The following is a 23,948-nucleotide window of genomic DNA, read 5'->3' as shown; positions in this document are numbered from 1 at the left end:
TTGCAGCCCCAGCTGCCCCTGCCAGTTCCCACCAATGCCGGCTCCCAGGCCTCCAACGGTCTTGCTGTTGGCATCAGTACGTCGCTGCCACCGGCCCCCAGCACTCCTCCAGCTGCACCAGACCAGCAGGGCAACTTGGTGGACATAGATGAGGAGGAGGACCCAGACACACTATCGTCGGCCAAGGCCTTCCATGAGCGGCTCGCCAAATTGGCCGAATACTTGGGGCTTCCTCAGCCGGAGGTGGAACAACTAGAGGTGGGGGTCCTAGCAGAAGTCCTCACTCTAAGCCCCACAACTAGAACAGGGATCCTGATGCAAAAAGAGGTAGTGGCACTAGCCAAGAAGGGATGGCTTAAACCCCAATCAGCGAAGCCTACCAACAGGCGCTTGACACCAAGTTCAGGCAGATAGAGGGGGATCCACTCTTGCTGTCGGCACACCCTCAGCCACACTCCTTGGTGATCGCCGCAGCTTTGCTTTACTCCAAGCCACAATCGTCTTCGGCTACCTAAGCCTCTACATTCCTGGGTAAGGAGGAGATGATCCTGGAAGCATACGGGAAGAAGATTTATTCCAACGCTTCCCTTCATCTTCGTCAGTCTAATGCAGAGGCTATGCTCGCCGCTCTCAACAAGAGGCATTGGTGAGAAATCGCAGACTTCATTCTGGACCTTCATGTACAGACCCAGGCACGCTTCAAGGCGGAACTGGCAGAGGACAAGATTGTAGAGCAGGACATTGGGGAATCTACGGTGGCGCACATTGACACCTCAGGCCGTGCTGTTTGTATTGCTACGGACATGAGAAGGACGGCCTGGCTACGGCCAACCAAATTCAACCCGGACGTCCAGGAGTGCATACTGGTTCTTCTTTTTGAGGGTGGCAACCTGCTCCATTCCACCACGGATGAGGAATTGGATAAGAAGAAAAACAGTTCAGACTGCAAAATCATTGTCCATCCTCACTAAGACCACCCTTAAAACATACAGCCAGACGCAGCGGTCAGACAAGGGTCGGTCCTTTGGTGGTTTCCGGGGCTTCCAGGAACAAAGTTCCAGGCAACCGGACAGGTCTCCGAGCCAACACCAGCACATACACAAGGCTCGCACAAGGACTTTTTTCAGTCCCCCTCCTCCACCGAAAAAAGGCATGACACGCCCCTCCGGGTCCACGTGTCTCCGGTGTGGGGGGTATGCTTGCCCTTCACTCCCAATACTGGCACATGAGGTTCGTGGACCCTCTCAGTACTGTCCACGGGCTATCGCCTACCCATCCCTCCTTCCCCTCTCTCCTCCACTCACACAGATTGGGACAGCAACTCTGTTGGTGGAAATTCGATTGCTCGTAGAGAGTCAGGCAGTGGAGGAAGTCCCAGCCTCCCAGCGGGGTCTGGGATTGTACTCACAGATTTTTGCCATACACAAAAAGAACCAGGCGGCCTTGAGAGTTGTGTTGGACCTTTCCTCCTTGAACCTTTCCCTTCCTCTTCAAAAGTTCAAGATGGTTACCCCAGGGTTTATATCGGAGACACTATGCATGGGAGACTGGTTGTGCTTCCTGGATCTGAAGGATGCGTACGTGCATGTCCCGATCTGGCAGCACCATCAGTCCTTTCTAAGATTCAGGATCATGGGCTTTCATTTCCAATACAAGGTTCTGCCCTTTGGCCTCATTTCAGCCCCCATGGTATTTACAAGACTAATGAATGCAATGGCAGCCCTCCTCAGGGCCCAAGGTCTCTAGGTCTATCCATACCTTGACGACTGGCTTGTCAGGGCAGGGTCTTCGGAGGCAGTCCAACACACCTCCTCCGCCCTCATGAGTACTCTGCACGAGTTGGGATTTTCCGTCAATCTCAAAAAGTCGCAGCTGGAGCCTACACAGCATCTAACATTCCTGGGCCTCACCTGGCATACAAGCTCAGAGAGTTTTTCCCTCGCAGGACAAAATCACAACCATCAAGAGGGCCACTTGGCATTTTCTCAGCAGAGCAGTGACCTTGGCATGGTGGTACCAACACCTCCTGAGAATCTCCTCCTGGGCATCATGGCAGCATGTCTCCTGGCAATGCCATACACAAGGCTCAAAATGAGGCGCTTGCAGTTACACTTCGCAGCCTCATGGAGTCAAGAGAAGGTTCCCAGGCGGAGCTGGTCAGCACCCCTCTGCATCTCCACCAGGACCTAGTCTGGTAGAACATGGATTACAACTTGCGGATAGGCAGGCCCTTCCTGCAACCAGCACCACAGATTACCATCACCACAGACTCATTCCTAGAGGGCTGGGGAGCTACCCTGGACAGCCACAGTGTCCATGGGGTTTGTGCCCATCGGGAGCAGGAGACCCACATCAACTGGCTCGAGTTGATGGACATCTGGCTGCTTGCAAAGCCTTCCTCCCTATGATCAGTGGCAAGGCGATCCTCATTCAAACGGACCGCTCCACCAGCTTATATTACATCAACAAGCAGGGAGGGGTACCATATCTCCTCCGCTCTGCACTCTAGCAGTGGGCTCTGGAGAACAACATACACTTGGCAGAAATCCACCTCCTGAACAAAAACCTGGAGGCGGACAGGCCCAGCAGGCTGGGTGCGGACAATTACAAATGACAATTGAATGATCTGGTCCTTCAAGGGATCTTCGACATATGGGGTCATCCTCAGGTGGATCTCTTCGCCACCTGGTCCAACAGGAGATGCCTTCAATTTGCATACTGGCAGGGACAGGGCCAGGGCTCGCTGGGCAATGCGTTGCAGATACAATGGAACAACATGAATGCATATGCCTTCCTTCCCACTCCCCTGGGACACAGGGTGATCTGCAAGATAAGGGAGTCCCGGCACCTCAGTATCATTCTGATAGCTCCTTGGTGGCCGGCGAGGCCATGGTTCCCAGAGCTGCTCAGCCTTTCGGACCAGCCACTGATGCACCTTCCGCTGGGTCAGCTCATGTACTATCTCAGCAGGGAGGCACGGTCATCCACCCTGCCCCACAGAAGTTAGCCCTCGCAGCGTGGTTCCTGAACAGGTCACACTAAAGCATCTGCATCTATCACAGGCTAACTTAGACATCATACAGGACGCTAGGAGTGATTCTACTAGGAGCCAGTACAAAAGCAAGTGGACTAGGTTTGGTCACTGGGCGGAATGAAGGGAGGTCGATCCGCTGACTTGCACGTTGGACAGTGTGCTATGCTTCTCAGCACACCTTGCACACTCCGGGGTGCAAGTAGACACATGCCGCACCTATCAGGCGGCCATTGGAGCCTACCCGAACTCGGAGGAGGAAGTTTTCTCATCCTCCCAACAACCCGGTGGTTAAACATTTGGCGAGTCTTACCAGTCTCTACCTGCCTATCAAGAAGCCACACCCCGTGTGGGACCTCAACGTAGTGTTGGGTGCCTTGGCGCATAAACCATTCGAGCCAATGGCGTCTGCGGACATCAGGCTAGTCACCATTAAAACATCCCTCTTGGTGTGTCTTACGTCTTCACGCAGGGTGTTAGGCAGAAACCTGTGCAGTTCCCTCTGGGACCACTGCAAAAGATTTAGGACTACAGGTGTTTGGCATTAGACCCACTTGGTAGCAGTCTACCACACAGATTCACTTGGTAGCTGTGGCTGAGCAGTCAGACTTTCCTCAAGTTAGGCAGTATACAGAGTATTCACAATAGGTCAAGAGAATACAGTAGAACAAGTAAACACTGACCAGGGCTTGGTGTAAAAGAGATATAATTATTTATTTAAAACCACATCTAGAAAAACACACAGGCACTAATAGAAAGCAATTCAAAAACACGGTCACTAAAAGATATACACTCCCTTAAAAGAATATTAAGTAAAGCTCCACTTATTTTCAGACAGCGGTGAGCGCTTAACATAGATGGCACTCTAATAATTTGTTTTTAAAACAGGGAGAGAAAAGCAGAGGATAAATTGAAACAGATCCCAACACTTTTTCACAAACACACAAGAGGGAAAGGCAAAGTAACACCGTGAATTCAGAGTCAATAGGCTGGATCAGCTTTAAGAGGATCAAAACGAAATGTGTCCAAGGTCACACGGTTGCAGTGCACAAACGTCTCGTAACGGTTCAAAAAGGAGTTGGACCAAGAAAGGGACCAGTTAGAGGGTCAAGGCAGCCAGCCCAGTCCAGAAGGTTAAGGAGTTATTATTACCTTGTTGCAATCTTTAGAAAGGGAGGCCTGGCGGACACTGTACCTTAAAGTGGTGAGAACACTCCAGCGGGGGCAGTTGTTCCTGGCAGCGGGTGCAAGTCGGTGCTTCGTCTGGGGGAAGAGAGGATCTCGTCGTGGAGGAAGACAGGAGTCCGCTGCACTGCCAGGGAAGAAACCAGCCGCAGAGTTTCTCAGGTACAAGGTGCGGTCCGTTGATTCGCGGTTCAGTGGTGAGTGGCTATCCGGCTGCCGGGGTGCTTGGCACGGGCAGTTCGACCACAAACCGGGCTGGGGTGCGAAGAAAGAAAGGTAAACTGGTTGTGCCCACCAGTCAGGGGAAGAAGCCTCTCCAGCCGGGAGATCTTCTCTGTCGTCGGGAAGTGGTGAGTCGGTTCCGCAGGGCTCCACCGGTGGTGTCGTCGTGGTAGGTTGGCTCAGCTTCTCCCCCATCAGATTCTTAGGTCCTGTGGCGACTTCTGAAGTTCTAGTCCCCAAAGCCCTGCTTTTATGCAGAGAACCCCCATTCACTCAGCCTAGCTGTCACTCAAACATGCTAAGTGGTGAGCCAGCCGGCTCACCACTTGGGCCAATCACACAAGAGTGCGACCTGAGTTACCAAGGTAACTCATTCCAGGGTGCCTAAACCCCCTCCCACGCCCCCTGTGGTACCCAGACAGAGTGGCACCACTTTTGAAGGCTTCTGTGGAGAAGCCCGCCAAAAAGTGGAACAAAGGGCTCGGCTTGGGTTGGAGTCACAGAAGAGAACACAGACGCCATTTTAGAATCGAGTCTTGGCAAAAAAATACCAACCGGAGAATTAATATTAATTAAATAAACTGGCGGTATGTTCGAGGCTATGAGAATAAAATAATTAAAGTTGGTAGCTTCGAACAATGGGAAAATCCCATAGGAAAATATTTGCGGTCGAATATAAAAAGTAGTTTCCACTGCCACCAGCCAAAACTCGATGAGGGGGGACGGAGACGTGCCCCCTCGACTAACAGACCCCGGGGCAACCGAATTGCCCCGACCAGTACGTCCACAATATGATGGTTTGTACTGGTTTCTGTTAATAATTTGGGACTAGTAAAGCCAATGGTGACTTTACATGCCCTGAGAGACAGTAGTCAGTCTCAGGGTATGGAGTCTATGGTGGGGTGTCACTATGACACCCCTGTGCTACTGCACGGAGGGTGCTGTGTAACACACATAGGAAAAACACATGAGACCCTATGGAGTAAAGGACTCCATAGCCCATAAAACACATTACCAATCAAAGGAATACCATTAATCATGTCCAAGAGTGGGAGAAAGAGTCTCACTCTTGGCAGGAGGAAAAAAACAAACTCCAGAAATCCAGCAAAGCTGCTGGGGGACTCACTAGGTTAGGAAATTCAGCCTAAAGAGAGAATTCTCCCTAACGCAGGGTCAGCGAAATCCAAGCTCTGCTGGATTCAGAGACTTGCACTACCTTTCATAGGGACAAGGTGGTGCTTAGAATGCATCCTGCAGCCTTTCCCTTAAGTAGTCTCTTTGTTTCACCTAAAAAAAGGAGATTGTGCTACCTACTTTCTTTGCAGACCCTATGGACGAAGCTCAGAGGGTACTGCACTGTCTAGATGTTAGGTACGCTCTAAAATTCTACCTGGACAGAACCAAGAGCTTCTGCAATTCAGAAGCTCGTTTTGTCACCTTCGGTGGGTCAAAGCCAGGATATCGGGCTTCTAAGGCCTCCATAGCAAGATGGATGGTTTTGGCCATCAAGGAGGCCTACAAGGGGCAGCACAAACCGCTTCCGGCAAACCTGCATGCCCACGCAATCAGAGCCAAGGTCACGGCAGTCGCGTTCCAGAGGCACGTTCCGTGGCAGGTCATCATCAGGGCGGCTACATGGGCCACTCCTTCAACCTTCTGCAAGCACTACTGTTTGGATGCCGGCTCCAGGTCCGACGCAGTATTTGCGCAGGCAGTATTAAGGAACTTGTTTTCTTAAAGAGGGTCACCTCTCCACCCTGGGGCTACATTCAGTTGTAATCGCCCATACAGTATGGAGGAAAGGGGACGGGACGTAGGAGTAGTTACTCGGTGTAGTGACTAACGTACTCCTAGTCCATAGTCCCCTTTCCTCCATACGTCCCACCATTCCCCCCCCTAATAAAACTGGTGTCATTAGGCAATGGTAATATTGTCGACGTTAATGGGGACTGAGGAGTGGCGCCGGTGGGTGGAGTCAGGGGAGCGCGCGCCTATAAATTTAAAGGGGAAGAAGATTTTTTCTGGTGAAAATGGTTCTGTATCTGTCCCTACCAAGGGATGCCCATATAGTATTGAGGAAAGGGGACTATGGACTAGGAGTACATTAGTCGCTATGGTGAGTAGCTTATCATTTTTATAACCTGCTTCATACCGGAGACGAGTCACTAAGCACGGGAAACCAGTACTTGCTCACACTTGGTCTATGCAGTCTTTATTTGCGACATTCAGTTAAGTTCTGGTGATTTATCGTATCAATTCTGTAGACTTGGCTTTTTCATAAATTAACATGCTATTGAATATTTCCCGTTGTCAGTCTGCGATTTATCGGTACATTATTAAATCAGTTCGATTGTATACTGTAAGAAAACTGTACTCGCTTTACTGATCTGTCAGTCACTTTGGGTAATTTGCACCTAAGCCACTAGACACTCACTTGCTTGGCTCCATTCCTCATGGACTTTTACGGATTCTTTATCACACGTTCAGAGTTGGGAGTCTGCTTTGGGGTTTCTCTCTATACCTTTAGTTTTTGGAAGAATCCTTGACGCTGTGTCTTTAAAACTAGACTCATTTTGAATATCATGATAAAAGCTTTGATATTTGAGGAGTTTGTGAATATTTACCTCTTAAGGAAATGGCAAAAGTGGGTGGTGAAAACTAGCGCATGTCTCTGTTTAGGGTCTGAGCCCTCTGAGGTGATTACCTACATCCCATCATAGAGTAATGAAAAGCATCTTCAAGACCTAAAAGAACATTTATGTAGAGGATAAGCGCAAGGAGTGCTTATACTGCCTGTACCTAGACCATGACCCAAACTCATGTTCCATCTGCCAGCCATTCTCAAATCAAATCTTTAGGGACCAACAAAGGAGATTAGTGGCAAGGCTAGGTGAGAGTATGGTTGCTTTTACCAGCTCAGCTTCAGCCAATTCAAGAAGACCTTTGCAGAAGTCTACGCCTTCTAAGAGGGCCCGGTCCCATAAAGAGACTCCAGTGATAAAAGTGTGGAAGGTGAGGACCCTAACCAGGCTCAGATTGTACAAGACCGCCCTGCCTGAAAAATTACCCACATCAGGGCAAAGAATTGCAAGTCATAGAATCCATCAACTCTGGACTCGTCCACTAAGCCGTCGACGGTCAGTGCACCGTCATTGAGTCAACCAGTTTCGCATAAGTCCATGACAGTCGTTGAGAAAGACTTCCTCTATGTCAAGAAAAACACAAATCAGTCATCCAAGGCACAGTTCGCAACAGCCTCATTGTCGACAACGAAGGAAGTGAAGCCCTCATAGATGACAGACAATGAGGAGATCCTCCTGGACAACACCAGTATTGTCGATAGCTGCAGCACTGATGGCCATTCAATCGGCAGCACGCACAATGACGCAATCGCCAAAACAGGCAGCTCCAACTTCTAACCCTGCAGGTGGCTTGGATTATTTATGAAACTGTTTTTTGTAATGCACTTAATACCATACCTGAGTTTAGTTTCTAATCGCAGATCCGGGATTCGAACCTCTGTTGCTCTGTGTGGTCTAGCTTCCAAGACCAGCGCGTTGCCCCTGTGCTATCCTCTGTTCTCTATGACTCTGCTTGGAAGCAGGGAATAGGAACGCTTCAGATATAAGTCCCTGTTACTCTTTGAGGCGTTGGACATCCCTTCAGAAAAGATCCTGGAGCATGAAATGGATTCAGTCTTTGCAGGTACGCAAGATGTTTTCTCTGAGGACGAGGAGGAGGAGTTAGAAGAAAAGTACTAAACCACTAGCATTGTATAAACATTTTCCACAGTCTCTTGAGCTGCCAGGTCCATCAAAATCCAGCGCAGTCTGAGGAATATTTTCTGTCAATAGACCTTTCTCACAACATGATGTTTTTAGTAATGGAATTAGACAAGGGTGCTAGGCAGCTCTCCAGTACACAATCCCCCCTTGGATTGTTTCACCAAGAGGGCCACAGAAGCCAGTTTCCTCTGCAACCTAGACCATGGGCTCTGGTCCCACAAGGGATTGTCTAATTTCACCCTGCCTACCATCCCTCGGACACTAAATCTGAGTCCACACCCTGATACTGCAGCTACACATTCTTCTACTGGAAATTTCTATGTTTGCATCCCTTCAGATGGGGAACCAGAGGAACACACTCCTATAGAGTCTCCCTGGACAAGACTGTGGCATTCCACACAACGACGGCAAAGGCGGTCAAAATCTGTCTTGCTTCCGATAGAGCATAGAAAAGAGGGTTTCTTATACCAGCAGAGAAAAGTCAAAGAAAACCGTAATTTCCATTCCCATCCTTGATGACATTTGGGAGGATGGTTTGGTAGCCATTAAAAAACCCTTTCACACCGGTGACCCAGAGAGATGGCCTCGCCCAAGCCCAGATTCAGTGGTCTCAACAGTAGTTTGGAGGAGATTGGCTAGCCTTTCTTCACCTTGATTTGTGCCGCCAGGCAGAGAAAGGTAGGCACCTGGATGCTTTTGGGCAATGGTAGATCACTACTGCGGCAACAACCATCAAGTCTACAGATTCATGGGCTGTTTTAGCCAGGTATAAGGTAGACCGAATACTAGAATTCTTGCCTCAGGCTTTTTTTTTTAATCCTCGTCTCTTTGCAGAGGGGGTGAATCTGCATCCCATCAGCCAGTGTCCGTTGTATTGGATACCTGTGACACAGGTTTTAAGCAGATGGGGGAAAGGAGCGGTTCTTCGCCGTCAAGCCTGGTGGAACCCACTAATTTCAGGCCAAAGGTCCAAGCTAATGGGGTGGACATGCCCTTCGACTGTGAATATTAATTTGGAAGGAAGGTTGGCAATTCACTTCAGCGCTTAAAACAGACACAGCCTGGTCTCTCAGCCCAGTACAACATAGACGCCAGTACCAGTTCTTTTCATCCAAACGTCATTGTGCCAGGTATGGAAGAGAAACCCGTCCATCCCATCGTTGCTACACAACGGAAGACCAATATAAAGCAAGAACTCGGCCCTTCCAGAGTGGCAGCAGGTGAAAAGGCGCATTGCAATCCTAGGGCCAGTCAGGCAAGCAAGCCGGACTCATTCCATCTGCCTCCTAGTCACTTCTGCACGCCAGTGGATGAGTGAAGGGAGTGCGTGATGGCTTTCATGCATCAATGGACACCAATGACCTCAGGCCAATGGGTGCTTTCCTTAATAGCCTATGGCCACAATTTGTAACTCTTTCAAAGGCCACCCATTAAACCTCCAAAGTGGGAAATCATTTGGAAGTGCTGCAGAAGGAGAAAGAGGCTATCCTACTGGAGATAGCTATAGAATGGTTCCCTCAAGCACAGTGGATCAAGGGAAGTACGTATGGTGGGTGGCTTTGAGGCCCTTGCTGGACCTCTAATTCTTCAACAAGTTCATCAGACCCAAGTCGTTTGAGATGGTCACCATGTAAAAGATCCTAAGCCTTATTCAGAGCAGGGATTTCCTCTCAACCTTGTCATAGAAGATGCTATAGTCACATTCCTGTTCTCCCAAAGCACTGAAATATCTACGCTTCATGGTGCTGGCAGGCGGCATTACAATTTCAGAGGACTCCCATTTGGTCTAAACTCTGCCCCAAGGGTATTCACAAAATGCCTGGACCCGGGAAGAGCCCATTTCCGAAAAGGAGGTCTCCATGTCTACCCCTTTTTTGAGGATCGGCTGATTCAGCACCAACATTCGATCAGATCCAAAGGCATTGGTTGGTGAGAGAAAGTGGTACTTGGTTGCGAGTGTGTGTGAAAAGGTTGTGTGAAAGACTGATAGGGTAGAGAGTGAATGATAAGGTGACTGGAAGAGTGAACAGAGGGTTACTAGAAGGAGGTGTGGGTGGAGTGTAGAGTAACAGGGTGGAGAGGGATCTAGTAGTAGTGTGGGTAGGGGAGTCCGTAATAGGAGAGAGTAAGATCCAGTAAACAGTAGAACAGAGGAAAAAGGGATAGAATAGGAAGTGCAAGGGGGGCGAAAGGAGAAATGGTGGGTGGATTAGTATTTTGGGAAGAGCAGAAGGAGAAAAGGGAGAAAGACGTAGGCAGAGGAACTGGGGCGTGTGGAAGGAAGAGACCAAGTGGGGCTTGGGTGTATGAAAGGCACCTATCCTTATAGTAGACTACCACTGGGGACCTTAGAGAAAGGACCCCCTAGATTGTTCCTAGACAAAGTTAAAAAAGGAGTTGGCCTTAAGGCAATCATGCCCAGTCTGACACAGTGTAGATAAGTGGGGGTTACCGACCTCTAGTGATGCCTAGTTTGAGGGATGCCTGGGCTTGGGAAGGAACGGTCACAGAAGACGAGAGAGAGGGAGCGTGGTGGCCCTTAGCAAGCCCCATCCCTCTTTAAGCAATACAAAACCTTGAACTGTCTTTGAGAGTTGTCTTCTAGATGCCATCTGTGACAGAGGTAAAACAAGATAAAATAGACGATATATTCCTTGGAGAAAGGCAGAAATTGATTTGTTCAAAACTGGGGAGAACTGCAGTGCGAGTGGTTCACCAGCAGATTTACTCAACCAGGCAGTCTAGAAGAGAAATGCATTGTCATCTCTTGCGTTACTACCTTCATGACCTTGGGTACTAAGGCGGCAGCCGTGCAGACTGATTCTCATCTCTCGGGCGCAGGAATGACAGTATTGGTTCTCAGATCAGTGATTTCTCATCCAGACACAACCCATCACACTTGGACCAGTCTTTGGCCTATTGACCTTGGAGGAAGGCAAGGTTCTGCCCCATAACCCTGCCCGTACCCCCCACCACCCCCGCCTCAAACTGCATCAATGGAATCTGGACACACAGACATGCCTCAAGACTATAGGGATATTCTGGCCATGGCAAGGGCTCTGCCCACCATTAAGTCTTAAAGTAATAAATAGAAGAGGTTCTCAAACTGGTGCGAAGGCTTCATATTCAACCTCAAGAAGTACTTTCCGATCTTCTGCATCTGGCTATGGAGGGCCTATCAAGGTCTCTTTGGCAGCCATTTCTTGATTCACTCCACTGAACACAACATCCTCATGGTCCCAAAGATTGAGAAAAGTTCATGAGGGGATTGTTCAGAACATTTCCACTAGTGCAGAAGATTGCTAGTACCGTGTTCAACTCCTATAAAGAAGCAAATGTGAATGGCCGACCATTTGAACCGATGCATAGAGGAGACCTTAAATTTGATTATTTGATACATGGAAGACAGAACTTTTAGATGCAATCGCTTTGGCTAGGAGAGTAAGTGAGTTGCAAGCCCTTCTGGTGCAGCAACCATTACCACTTTCCACAAGAACAGAGAGAATCTTCAGACAAATCCAAGATTCCTTTGTCATCCAACTTGAATACACTTTTGGTACTTCTGTCTTTCTTCAATGCTCCTTCCTCACACGCAGAGACGTCTTAGCTAAAATTCAGTGTAGATCGCTCTGAATGCTCCACTCAGCTGTTCATAGCCTTTGGCCCTAATGAAACTGACAAAGGGGTCTCAAAGGTTGCGATCGCTAGGTGCCTGTCCACCTGTATTTCTTTTTCATGTGAAGGCTGGAAGTCCGCTCCCTGTTAAGCCAAGCACATGGCTTCCACGACCACATTATTGGCTGGGGTACTATTCCATGACACCTGCATGCTTTCATGAGATTCTATTGCATCTACACAAAGAGGACAGAGTCCAGTGTTGAATGGTCGGTCCTGCTTAACCGGTTTGCCCAAGGTAAGCCTGTTTCTTGCATCTTCCTCCTCCCTATCTATTTTCTTAATGTATTTTATTTTATATGTATTTGGTTTACAAAACCCTTTACAAAAATCCATATAATACATCCTTAAATACAGTAATACTTCAAATAGAATCCAGACATCATAAGACAATCAAAAATGAATAAAAGGAAAAAAATCAGTAAATTAACTCCTAAAAGTACATTAAAACACGCTGTCATCACGCTTAATTAAAACACAAGAATTCATGAATTCATCAAATTCACTTAAAAAAATTCAAAACCTCAACTTCATAGTTTTGATAAAACCTGCCACCGCCCGACCCTCTTTAATAGAATTAATGTTTATTCCCGATATAGTCACAATTCATAGAACACCAATTAAGGGCCCGAACGGAAGAATTGGGGAACTATTTCATCCTAAATGTATTTAATGCTTCGCATTCCAAGACCAAGTGTTGCGCAGTCTCGATCAGGCCCAAATTACAAAATCTATAATTGGTGTCTGTCATAGGGAGTCTTCTTCTATTACGGGTCTAAAAGGGAACCCGTAATAACCGAGCCAACCATTGGATTTCCAGACCCCCCCACCCCAAGGGCACCCATGCACTTGCAAGATCTGAAGGACACCTGGCCTAGTAGGATCGTTGTCTGTCTCCCCTTTGTTCCCCCCTCCTTGCCTCGTCGCGCCTTGAAACACTTGTGTATAGGCGCGTTACAAATGCCATATCATATCATATATCATAAGGGTCAATTTGGCTTTACTCCCTCTAATGCCTTTGAGTTCCAGCCTGGGGGTCCTCGCTAACTCCAATGGAATTCGGAGTAGAGGAGCCAAGGGGTGCCATTTGGCTCCTCAAACCTTTCCACATTTTATTACGAATAATGGCTTCTACTATCACCTTTGTCAGTCCCGGTTAATTCCCTTCAACAGGGACACTCTAAGAAGATAGGCAAATGGGGAGGTGATGTGCAAAATGCAAGTAATACAACTTAAAGTGCAACGGAGTCACCAACCCTAATTAAGTACTCTAAATCAGGGAATTCCCACAAGGATTGCGATGTGTAGAAATGCAAGATGTGCAAACTATGCAAAGGAGTGCTATACGTATAACTAACTGCCGAGAATACAAGGTGAATACACACAAAGATAAATCGCACAAAATACAAACCCACAATAACAAGGTAGAAAGCAATGAAAACATAAAATGACAGCTATTAAAACACTATTAAAAAGTTTGTTTAAACTATACCAACATACACAAAGATAAAAATAAACCACAAACTATGATATAAGAAGTACAGTATTTGATACCAAAATAACCAATATCAAGTAAAGGCCCCTTTTTGGTCAGAGGGTACAGTTTTCCCATTGTATTCAATAGGAAAACTGCACTTACTTTTGGGTTTGACAAGAGTCATTTTGGGTCATTTGCTTCTCAGCCAATAAGCACTCCCTTTCTCAGCTCCACCCCTGCAGGCCATTCTCAGATTCATGGGCACACACCCAGTTTCCGGGTCAACTTCATGCACGACTGGAGGGAGCGTTGCATATGAATCTATGAAAGATACTAATGCTGGAGAACCGCAGTTACAATTCAGTATCTTTTTCCTTCTCCATCACTGGATCTTTCATAGAGTCACATCATGCGGATAGATTACAAAGCAGTACCAATCACAAGATATATAGGGAGTGCTGCGGGAGTGTTTTAGAGTGAAACAGACAGCTATAGCCTGCTATTCATCGGTAAAGCTGGAACATTGCAACTGCACAGTCTTTCTGCTGTGTTTATGGTTTGTGGGAGGTGTCTGCATATAACCCCCTCACTTCGCAGAGCGAAGCGGAGAGCTGCGGGAGTCTTTGGGTGTGGGGCAAGGCACGTACAGGCTCACCCCCCCCTCCCTGATCATCGGTAAAGAGTTAACAGTCTCTGTCCTTCTGTATAGTGTCCTCTGCATGTCAGAAGTGCCCTGGCCTGGCAGGCTGAACGCAGTAAGCCCCTGATAATCCAATGATTTATCTATAAACCGGTTTTGGCATCATTTATCTGCAGGGTCGGCGCTGCCTATAGTAAACACAGTAAACTCAGCCCAAATATAGTATATTTGACCTGGGCTGTTGTTCTTAAGCCTTTGTGTGAACTATATGTCTGCCCTCATTTGTACGGCAATATTCAGCTGACCTTGTGTTAGGCAGAATCCAGTGCAGTTCCCTTAGGGAGCACTACACCAGATTAGGACTACAGGTGAGAGCAATAAATCCCCTTTGGTATCAGTCTGTACCACAAAGATTTAGTTGGTAGCTGTGGCTGAGCAGTCATACTTATCTCAAGAGAGAGATGAGCAGTATTCAGGATTTACACAAGAGGTAGTACAGCACTATGGAGCAAGGAAACACTGACCAAAGCTTTGTATCAAAAAGAGAATATATATTTATTTTATACACTTATAAGTCAACACATAATCACAATTGGTAAAGTAAGTTAAAAATCAGTTAAGGAAAAGTAAATACAACTCCCTATTCAATTGTACACAAGTTTGCGGTAGAGTGAAAACTGAGCAAAATGGCACAGTGAAAACCAACTACAAATGGCACTCTAACAATTTTACGAAAGGGAGGGAAAGCACAAGTTAAACCGAAATATCTTCAGACACCTTCTAGCAACACTTCCCTGAAGTTTTGTGAACAAGTAATGCACAGTAACACTTTAGCAGAAAGCTAAGTGAATGAAAACTGAGCGCAAAATGGCACTCCACAAGTTAAAACAGTAGGAAGGAAGAGGGGTTTAGAAGATTTAGGTGCAGCAACACATTTCTCATTGAAAAGCATAGTGAGAGCAGATCTAACAAATCAGCCAGAGTCAATAGGCCTGAGCCAGAGTCAGTGGTACAGGACCAAGAGCTTAGGAGCAAAAATGTTCTTGTAGCTGCAGTCAAGTCTTTAGTAGAAAAATATTGAAGAGGTAGATGCGAGGCGAAAGACAATGTTAAGAGAGAGGGCGGCCAACCACACAAGTAGATAAAGGATTTAAAACACCCTTAGGGCTACCTCAGAGAAAGGGTGGCCTGGGGGAACAATGTACCTTAAACGTGAAGTGGCTCCTGTGGTGGCGGTTGTTCCTGCAGGTCGGGGGGTCCAGCAGAGGAAGAGAGGCTCTCGTCGTGGAGGAAGGTTCGAGTCGCTGCACTACCCAGGGATGAAACCAGCCGCAGTGCTGCCAAACGAAGTTTAAAAGGTACGCTCCTTTTAATCGCGGTCCGGGTCGATAGCTGCCTGGCTATCCGGTCTCTAAGTGCTGGGCACTGTCGATTCGACCAAGGCAGGTCCGAGGAAGCGATAGGTGAACTGATTGACCCCACCAGCTCATGGGAAGGAGGCTCTTTCGCTGACGATCTCCTCTCGTCGTGTGGAAGAAAAGTGGTGAGACGATCCGGCAGGGCTTCACCGGTGGTCTAGATGCTGAAGATGTCTGTGGCTTCTCTCCCCTTCGGTTCCGTAGTTCCAGTGGCGACGTCTTGCTCTGCCAGTCCTCAGGACCCTGCTTTTATGCAGAAAGAGACCCATTCATACAGCTTAGCTGTCACTCACACAGTGGAGTGGTCTTCTTGGCGGGAGACCCTCCCTCCTATCAAGTTAGAGTGTGACCTGAGTTGCTGCAGCAACTCTGTCCAGGGGTTCTACCCCCACTCCCAAACAGACCCATCCCAGACTCAGAGGTGCCGAAAGGAGGGTTTCATGGCAGAAGCCTGCCAAAAGAGCGAACAAAGGATCCCCGACCTGGGTTAGGAGTTTAGAGTAAGAACAAGAAAGAAATTATATCAAAGTTCCGGCAAATAAAACCTACCGGAGTAAAGTTAATAATAAAATAAACCGGCGGTATGTTAGAGGCTGTCAGTAAAAGTGTTAGCCTCGAACAACGGGGAAAAACCACAGGGAAATATTCGCGGTCGAATATAAAAGGTAGTAACCACTGCCACCAGCCAGAAACTTTGTAGAGGGGGACTTTAAGGTACCCTCTCGAAAATGAACATAGGGGAAAAACTATTAACCCCTTCCAGTACTTCCATATTAAGATGGGGTGTACTGGTTTAATTCATAGAGATCGACTAGTAAAGTCAATGGGGACTTTACATGCCCTGGGAGACAGTAGTCAGTCCCAGGGTATGGAGTCTATGTTTGGGGGTCGCTACGACACCCCTGTGTCACTGCACGGAGGGTGCTGTGTAACACATGTGCATAAAGATGGTTCCTATGGGTGAGAGAAAAGATCCCATAGGCATTAAACACAAAAATAGCCTAGAACACACATAGCAAAGATGCCTTAGAGTGGGAAAAAAGATTCTCACTCTTAGCAGGTAAAAAGAAAACAAACCCTTCAAATCCAGCAAAGCTGCTGGGGGACTCTTTAGGTAAGGGAAATTAGCCATAAGTGAGAATTCTCCCCAACACCTTGCGAAGTCAATTTGTCCCACATGAGTGTGGCGTTGTTTGTTGGGCATCTTGCAATGTCATAGCCTGCGCCTAGTGGTCTTGGATGGTGACCTGGCCTGATATTTGGCCATGATATTTGATTGATTAGCTCTGGCTGCTTGCGAGTATACAATTTAACTCTGGAGTGTGGTGTTGCCCTCTTAGTTTAATTGCAAAGTCATTGCCCGTGTTTTAGCACACACCGCTGGAGTATCGTCTCATGTGCAACCAGGACTTGAGGATTTGAGCTGGGGCGTTGGAATTAATTAGCTCCGCACCGCCACAGCCTGTTGATTCTCATTAGGGCTGAGCCGTACTCTGCCTTAAATCTACGGTGGTGCCCCAAAGGGACTGCCATTGCTTGCCGGATTTTGATCCTGCGTTGACATCTTTCTAAGTGTGTGTTTGTACACAAAAAGGGGCCTTTACTAATGTGCTGAGGATTCCCACCCTGATGACAGTAAATATTCAACAGCATGTGACTCTATGCACGATGACCAATCCCGGAGAACCGCTGTTACAGGTCATAAACTTTTCCCATGTCTGCGGTTCCTGTGCCTTTACTGCATGCCTATTCTTTCACTAATAATTTGCTCCTGATCACCACATAATTAAATCTTGATAGTACTTTTGAACCTAAAACTTGTTCTCCTACTACCCCCTCTTCTCTTTCTTTCACTCCAGAGACCACTTCAGATCAGAGTGACATTGAGAGTCGGATCCGCGCTTTGAAAGATGAGCTGAAGAAGCGCAAATCTGTTGTGGACCAACTGAAAAAGGAGCAGAAGAAACGTCAGAAGGAAAGATTGAAGGCCCAGGAGGCCAGCCTTATAAAGCAGTTGGAGGTAAGACTACAGGGTTTAGGTGGACAAGGCTACTCTGGGGGAAATATTAAAGGTTGTCTTTTCTCCAAGTACCTCTTCAATTAACCAATTGAATTCTGAATGAAGACCTGAGCTAGTGTCTGCTGATCCCACAGTGTCAATTTACTTAGGAAATTTCAAGACCACAAATCTTGGCCTGGATTTATTAGCTAGTTTTATATTTGAAATGCAGAAGTTCTGATTTTGGTGGGTGTCAAACCAGAATTGCCTATTCATCAGAGGCATTGCAGATTACAATGCGCAGGATACAAACACTTGCAAATCACTACAGGAAAGAGATGGAAATTTAGCATCTCCACTTGCCCACTTTTTGTTATTCATTTTTGCATTTTGGATTGTATTTGTTATTTATATAGCACCTTATGCCAAGGCGCTGTACATATGCTAACTTTCAGTATAATGGATGATTACATGAGAATACATTACATAATGAACCAAGGAATAAGAATACACATATTTAACATTAGAAAAGAAAGAAAGGAAGGAAAAATAGGATAGAGTGGCCAATTAAGATTGAAGAAGATGATTCTTCAGAGAGGAACGAAATAAAGAATAAGAATCAATGGATAAATTAAATGATAAATTATAATTGGTTATTTATAACACGCTTAATACCCAGAGATTTCTAAGCATGGACCCAGGGATCGAACCTGTGTGGCTCTGCGTCGTCTTGCTTCTAAGGCGAGTGCGTTGCCCCTCAGCTATCCTCCGGAGATCAAAGAGAAAGAGGGAGGGCGAGCAAGGAAAAGGAATGAAAATGGGCTTAAGCACAGGGGGTGGGGATGAGGAACTGATAGTAAAAAGTAAGATTGTGAACGAAGGACACAAGAAGGAACATAGAAACAAGGGATGTAAGATAATGGGAGCAAGACGATAGAGAGATTTAAACACCATAAAGAGAAAATTTAATTTGACTCAAGAGTGAAAGGATAACCATCCAAGAGAGTATAGAGAAGCAGAAGTAAATTTGCGAGGGGAAAGCAGATACAATAGACAAATGGAGGCATTCAAGACAGACTTTAAGGGAGCAAGACGAGAAACAGGTAGACCAAAGAGTAAGGTAGAACAATAAAATAACTGAGGGAGGATAAACTAGGAGATGAAAAGTTTAGTACCACTGAAAGTGAGAAAAGTCCTAACTTCACGAATGTTAAATAGATATTGACAAGAGCGAGATGTAGTAGAAATACGAGTAAATGATAAGTCGGTGTCAAGATGGAGACCAAGATAACGAGCAGTAGAAGAAATAGGCAGACAAGAAAGGGGAAACAGGACAAAAGATGGCGGGGAAGGAGGAGGACTAGTATAAGCTGGGAAGAAACAAACTTCAGTATTTGAAGCATTGAGAACAAGGAAGTGATCGGACATCCAAGTCTTAATAACACAAAGACAGGCCGAAAGATTTCAGTGAAAAGTAGGTTTGAAAGAAGAAAAAGATAAAAAATAGCTGAGCATTGTCAGCACAAAAGTGAAGGAATAACTAATTGAACACCATAAAATATAGGAAAGGCATCAGAAGAGGTTCCAGCCCATGTGGCCGAGTAAGAACGGTAAGTTAGGTAGGAGTCAAACCAAGATAGCACAGATCCAGAAATCCCCAAAGAAAAAAGAGACTGTAGAAGTAGTGTATGATCCACTGTGTCAAAAGCGGCAGACTGAAAACGCAGAAGACTAGTTTACAGTCAAAAGAGAAGTCACAAGGGAATTAGTCAATGCTTTGTGACCACACTTGAGATCATGAAGCATTGTGTGCTTCAGACCTTCCCAAGTCCAATGGTAACCATTTACAAAATAGCAAGCAGTACATGGACAACTGACTCCACTGTGCCTGGAGTCATGGGCTCGCTTCAGATGTGCAGGCAGTAGCTTCAAAAGATCGATTGATAAACCTTCAAAGAGACTTTGTTTTGTTACTGCGGTTGCTGCTACTTTGCAAAAGCAAATCAGAGTACGGAAGCTTACTGTCACTTGTCCCTTTTATTGAGTTTGTCCATATGTGCTTTATGGGATAGCTCCCATTTGCCACGCGCCTGATTGGTAGAAAAATAAAAGGGCCATTTTTGAAACAAGACATAGAACAGAGCTGCGACTTGAACACATGATAATGGTCTTTGGTTTTTTCATCTATTGTCAGTTTATCTTCATTCCTATTCCTCTATGTGCTTAACAGCCTGATTAGTAGCCATCTATATAGTGTCCTAGAGAAATTGCTACTGATAGCTATGCTCAAGTCCTAGCGTTGTTCACAGCCTTGCAAAAGGCTAGTATTAATGTGTTGTGCTCACCTTGGATAAAGAATATTTTCGAAAATGTTATGGATGCAGTAGCCACGCCAGTTCTGAGTGGCCTGGACGCTTAAGTATTGATCTTGGAGATCATTTTTGACATAGCTCAAGATAAACCTGCCTCAGAATAAATAATCCTGATAATGTTTGTATTCTTCAGTGCGGTCTAGTCGGAGGAGATATCATTCCTACTGATAACTGACCAATGTGAAAACATGCATAGGAGTCCCAGTGTTGGTTAGCCCTAAACATACTTGATTCTCAGTATTGAGTAGTCAACTGAAAATAAGTTCGGAGAGCTTGTTGTGTTGACATCAATTATGAATGCAAGTCTCATTGTTGACCAATTGAACATTATGCAGGACTGCATTGTTAATGGCAGGTATAAGAACTTTGGTAGTTCCCCAATTATATTCTCCATATTGACCCTTCTGACAAGCGTGATGAACATCTATCGTGCTATTTTTAAAGTTGTTACAAGAATACACAAGTATTCTTGTGTACGGGCATTACCAGAGCAGGTTCCCTGGCACTTTATCCTTACCTGCTAGTTTTCACGGATGATCACTATGCCAATAACTACATTGCCCTGGTTTTGCTAAGTGGCATGCTCATCAGGTGATCGTCATTAATATTCCTAAACACTGACTAGCTCGATATGTGAGCAGGATCTCTGAACATTTCTCAAGTGCAATGTTAAAATTCAAAAAACTATTTGAAAGCAATAAAATATTTTGAATGGATTGTGTCCTCCCACCTATTCCTCATCTTTGATATTTGATATCCAGCTACAGCTGCTTCAGGAAATAATTTCGCCAGAGGGTGCTGTGTGTCGATGGCGTTGACTCAATGTCCCACGGAGGCCTTCGTCTCGAGGAGGACGTCATCGAAGGCATATATAGCACGCACAGCGCCCGTTGACTTCAGTTCTGTTTTTACGCGAATGCTATTGCTTCGAGAAATACGGCCCACTTCTTCACTTCGTGACGACTTCATTGCTTTGAGAAATTGAGAATGTTTTCTTCGTCGACACTGACAACCCTGAAGACTGGGTTCAAAAAGTGTTGCGATTATGGGTTGAAAATGTCATTGACCGATCCTCATCGTATATGTTTGTGGTGCCTCAAGTAGACCATAACACCTCGGACTGCTCCAAGTGCCAGTCGATTACAGAGTGGAAGGCCTTCAGAGCAGAGATGCTCAAGATATTTGAAAAAAAAAGCCTCCAAGTCATGATCCTACCGCGCCTTCGAAAGAAGCTGAGAAGGAAAGGGCTCAACCTAAATCCTGCGCGCCTTCGAGCCCGGGACGCAGGCCTGATCCTCATCTGGAGCTGTTGAGGCCACAATCAGATGATGTAACATCGAAGGATCCGTCGACCTGAAAGCACAAGCATAAGTTGGGGTCGTCGACGCCTTCAATGCCGGCAGCGCCTCCAACGCCAGCCAAGCCCTCGACATCGACACCGAAGGCATCAACGCCATCGTCGCCTAGCGTGCCAACAAAGCCTATGGCGCCAATGAAAAAAAGTTTCCCCTGGCTCCTCCAGCGTCGAATACATTGTTCGTAAAACCCCTCCTATCTGAGAAGACCTATGTGCCTCTACCAAGAAAAGATTATTTTAAGTCCTTTACTTCTATACATGAGTAGAATGAGCCCTCCGATAACGAGGCTCCATTTGGCCTCCAATTTGGTATGCCAAAGGTACCAGAAACTTATCTCTGAGGTGTTAAGGTTGACAGACCTTTATGACAACCTGCAGACAGCCAGTGGGGTAGACACTTCACCTGAATTGGAGTTTGGGAGACCAGAGGCTGGGGAGCATGCTGATGCGCCTTAGAGATAACTCATGTCGAAGGTACTGGACTACATTGGGTGGAGTAGGCCTCCATTGACATTCGAACAGGATGATCCAACAGACATCCTGGATAAGGGTCCTCAGTTAGATCCTATATTACCTTTTCGCATTGCTCTGCAAAAAAGGGTGGCAACGAATTGGGAAACACTGGAAACCAATCCGGCTGTAAATAAAAACTTGACCAAAAAGTACTGCTTTTCCAGTATTGACAACCTGTCAAAACACCCCACTCCAAGAGTTTGGTGGTACAAGCAGCTACTGCAACTTCTAAGCGAGCAGCTTAACCTACTATCCCTCCAGATAGGGACGACAAAAGAGTAGATGGATGGGCAAGCAAGGTATTTTCTGAAGGGAGTATGACACTCAAATCCGCCAACTCCCCATGTACCCTTGCAAAATGTGTGTTCACTCTATGGGACTGCATTTCCTAGCGGCAGAGCACATTTCTGAAGGGGATGAAAAAGACAGGTTCATAGCCATAGTTAGAGACGGCAAAGAAGCCATGTTTGAGTCACTTCAGTCTGGTCTGGATTCTGCTGACAGCATCAGCAGAGCCATCGCTACTAGCACCGTGATGTGCAGATTTGCGTGGTTGAGGAAGTTGGGTTTTGCACCGGATGTGCAATCCAGACTTCTCAACATGCCCTTTGATGGGTCTCACCTTTTTGGCAAAAATGCTGGCAAGAATCTTGAGAAGTTGCAGACCTCGAAGGCGGCAGCCAAATCTTTAGGTGCTGCTATTGGGCAACCTCAGCCGTTTTGACCTAGTGGACAACGTTGGAGGGGGTAGATCTTTTTGCTACTACTCATTTGGAAGGGTGAGAGGAATGGCTGGTCAAAGGGGCCAAAGAAGATTCCCTTGTGGTGGACGAGGGAGAGGGGCAAAACCAGCTCAAGCAGGGGTATCTTTGCCATCTGCCACTGCATCAGCCGCCTCAAAACCTCTCTGAGGTCTTGAGTCACAGTTCACCAGTGGGGGCCAGACTGTCTCAGCATCGGGAAGAATGGCAAGGCTTTATTTTGGATGCTTGGGCCTTGGAAACCATAGCCCACGGTTGCTGTCTTCCTTTTATATGGAGATGTCAGAACAATTCACCAGGGAACCACTCTTTGAGGATTCCAGATCTGATCCTTATGCAGGAAATGTTAACCCTGCTAGAGAAAGGTGCTATAGAACCAGTGCTTGTAGCGGAGAGGAACACTGGTTGGTATTCCCCTTATTTCCAAATACCTGAAAAGGACGGGACTGAGACCCATCTTGGACTTGGGATACTTGAACAAGTTATGATATAGCATTTATAACACGTCTATACACAAGTGTTTCAAGGCACGACGAGGGAAGGGAAGGGGAACATCGGGAAGACAGACAACAATCTTACTAAGACAGATGTAATTCAGATCGCTCAAGTGCAGGGGACGGGGGGGAGGGGAGAAGTGCAGGGGGGAAGGGGAAGTTCCTCAGGAAGGACAAGTTTAAGATGGTCACACTTTCTCAGGTCCTTCAGGCCTTCCAACTCACGATTGGATGGTGTCATTGAACCTGCAGGATGCTTATTTTCATGTTCCAATCCATGTCAAGCACAGAAAATACCTGAGGTTCGCAGTTGGCTTTTCTCGTTATCAATTTTGAGTTCTGCCATTCGTGCTAACCTCCGCCCAATGTTTTTCACCAAACTGATGGCGGTAGTAGCAGCGAATCTTAGGAGAGAGGGGGGTTTACGTCTAATCTTACCTGGACGATTGGCTGATCAGGGCGCGTTCTCCCGAACAAGTCATGGATAATTTATTTATTTTAAAATTTGTTTATTGGCATTTACCATTTTTTACGCTTACATGGCACCAGTTGTGCCTCAGATTCAAGGATAGTGAGCATTTCAGAACAACAACATTAACACTTGCAACAATTCAACTTTAACTGTCTCTGAATATTTCTTCAAGTATAGCAGTTCTATATAAGTTGGGGAATGGGGGGGATAGTCAACCAGGTGAGGGGGAGGCGGGGGACCCACAGCAACAGGATCCCCTTGTGACCAGGACCACTCATCCCAGTAGCTCTACAACTTTGGTTAACAATCCGATGTCCATATAATTTCCCATGTTCATGGGGGCTTGTCGTCCGAAGGGTGGAATAATGACCCTGTGAGTTCCTTCCAAGCTTCCAGAGTCATGCTCGAGGCATCCATGGACTTGACAACACTATTTTCCCAAGCCTTTGTTACAAGTCATGGATCATCTCAACGTCACCTGCCACTCCCTTCACAGACTGGGCTTCTCCCTCAATTACAAGAAGTCACATATGACACCTTCTCAGAA

General features: G+C 46.5%; 1 protein-coding gene across 3 annotated transcripts in view; it reads left to right on the top strand.

Moving 5' to 3' along the window:
* CEP350 (centrosomal protein 350) overlaps window positions 1-23,948 on the top strand; it is a 2,433,119-nt gene that overhangs the window by 2,051,840 nt on the left and 357,331 nt on the right. For all 3 annotated transcript variants that reach the window (XM_069641456.1, XM_069641455.1, XM_069641457.1), the window contains one exon: window positions 17,293-17,453. In XM_069641456.1, coding sequence (XP_069497557.1) covers window positions 17,293-17,453 — 161 coding nt within the window. The remainder of the gene's footprint in view (window positions 1-17,292; window positions 17,454-23,948) is intronic.

The sequence above is a fragment of the Ambystoma mexicanum genome, chromosome 1q (genome assembly GCF_040938575.1).
Source record: "Ambystoma mexicanum isolate Mex_15411 chromosome 1q, UKY_AmexF1_1, whole genome shotgun sequence".
NCBI classification, from domain to species: Eukaryota; Metazoa; Chordata; class Amphibia; order Caudata; family Ambystomatidae; genus Ambystoma; species Ambystoma mexicanum.
This window is presented reverse-complemented; position numbering and strand designations above follow the sequence as displayed.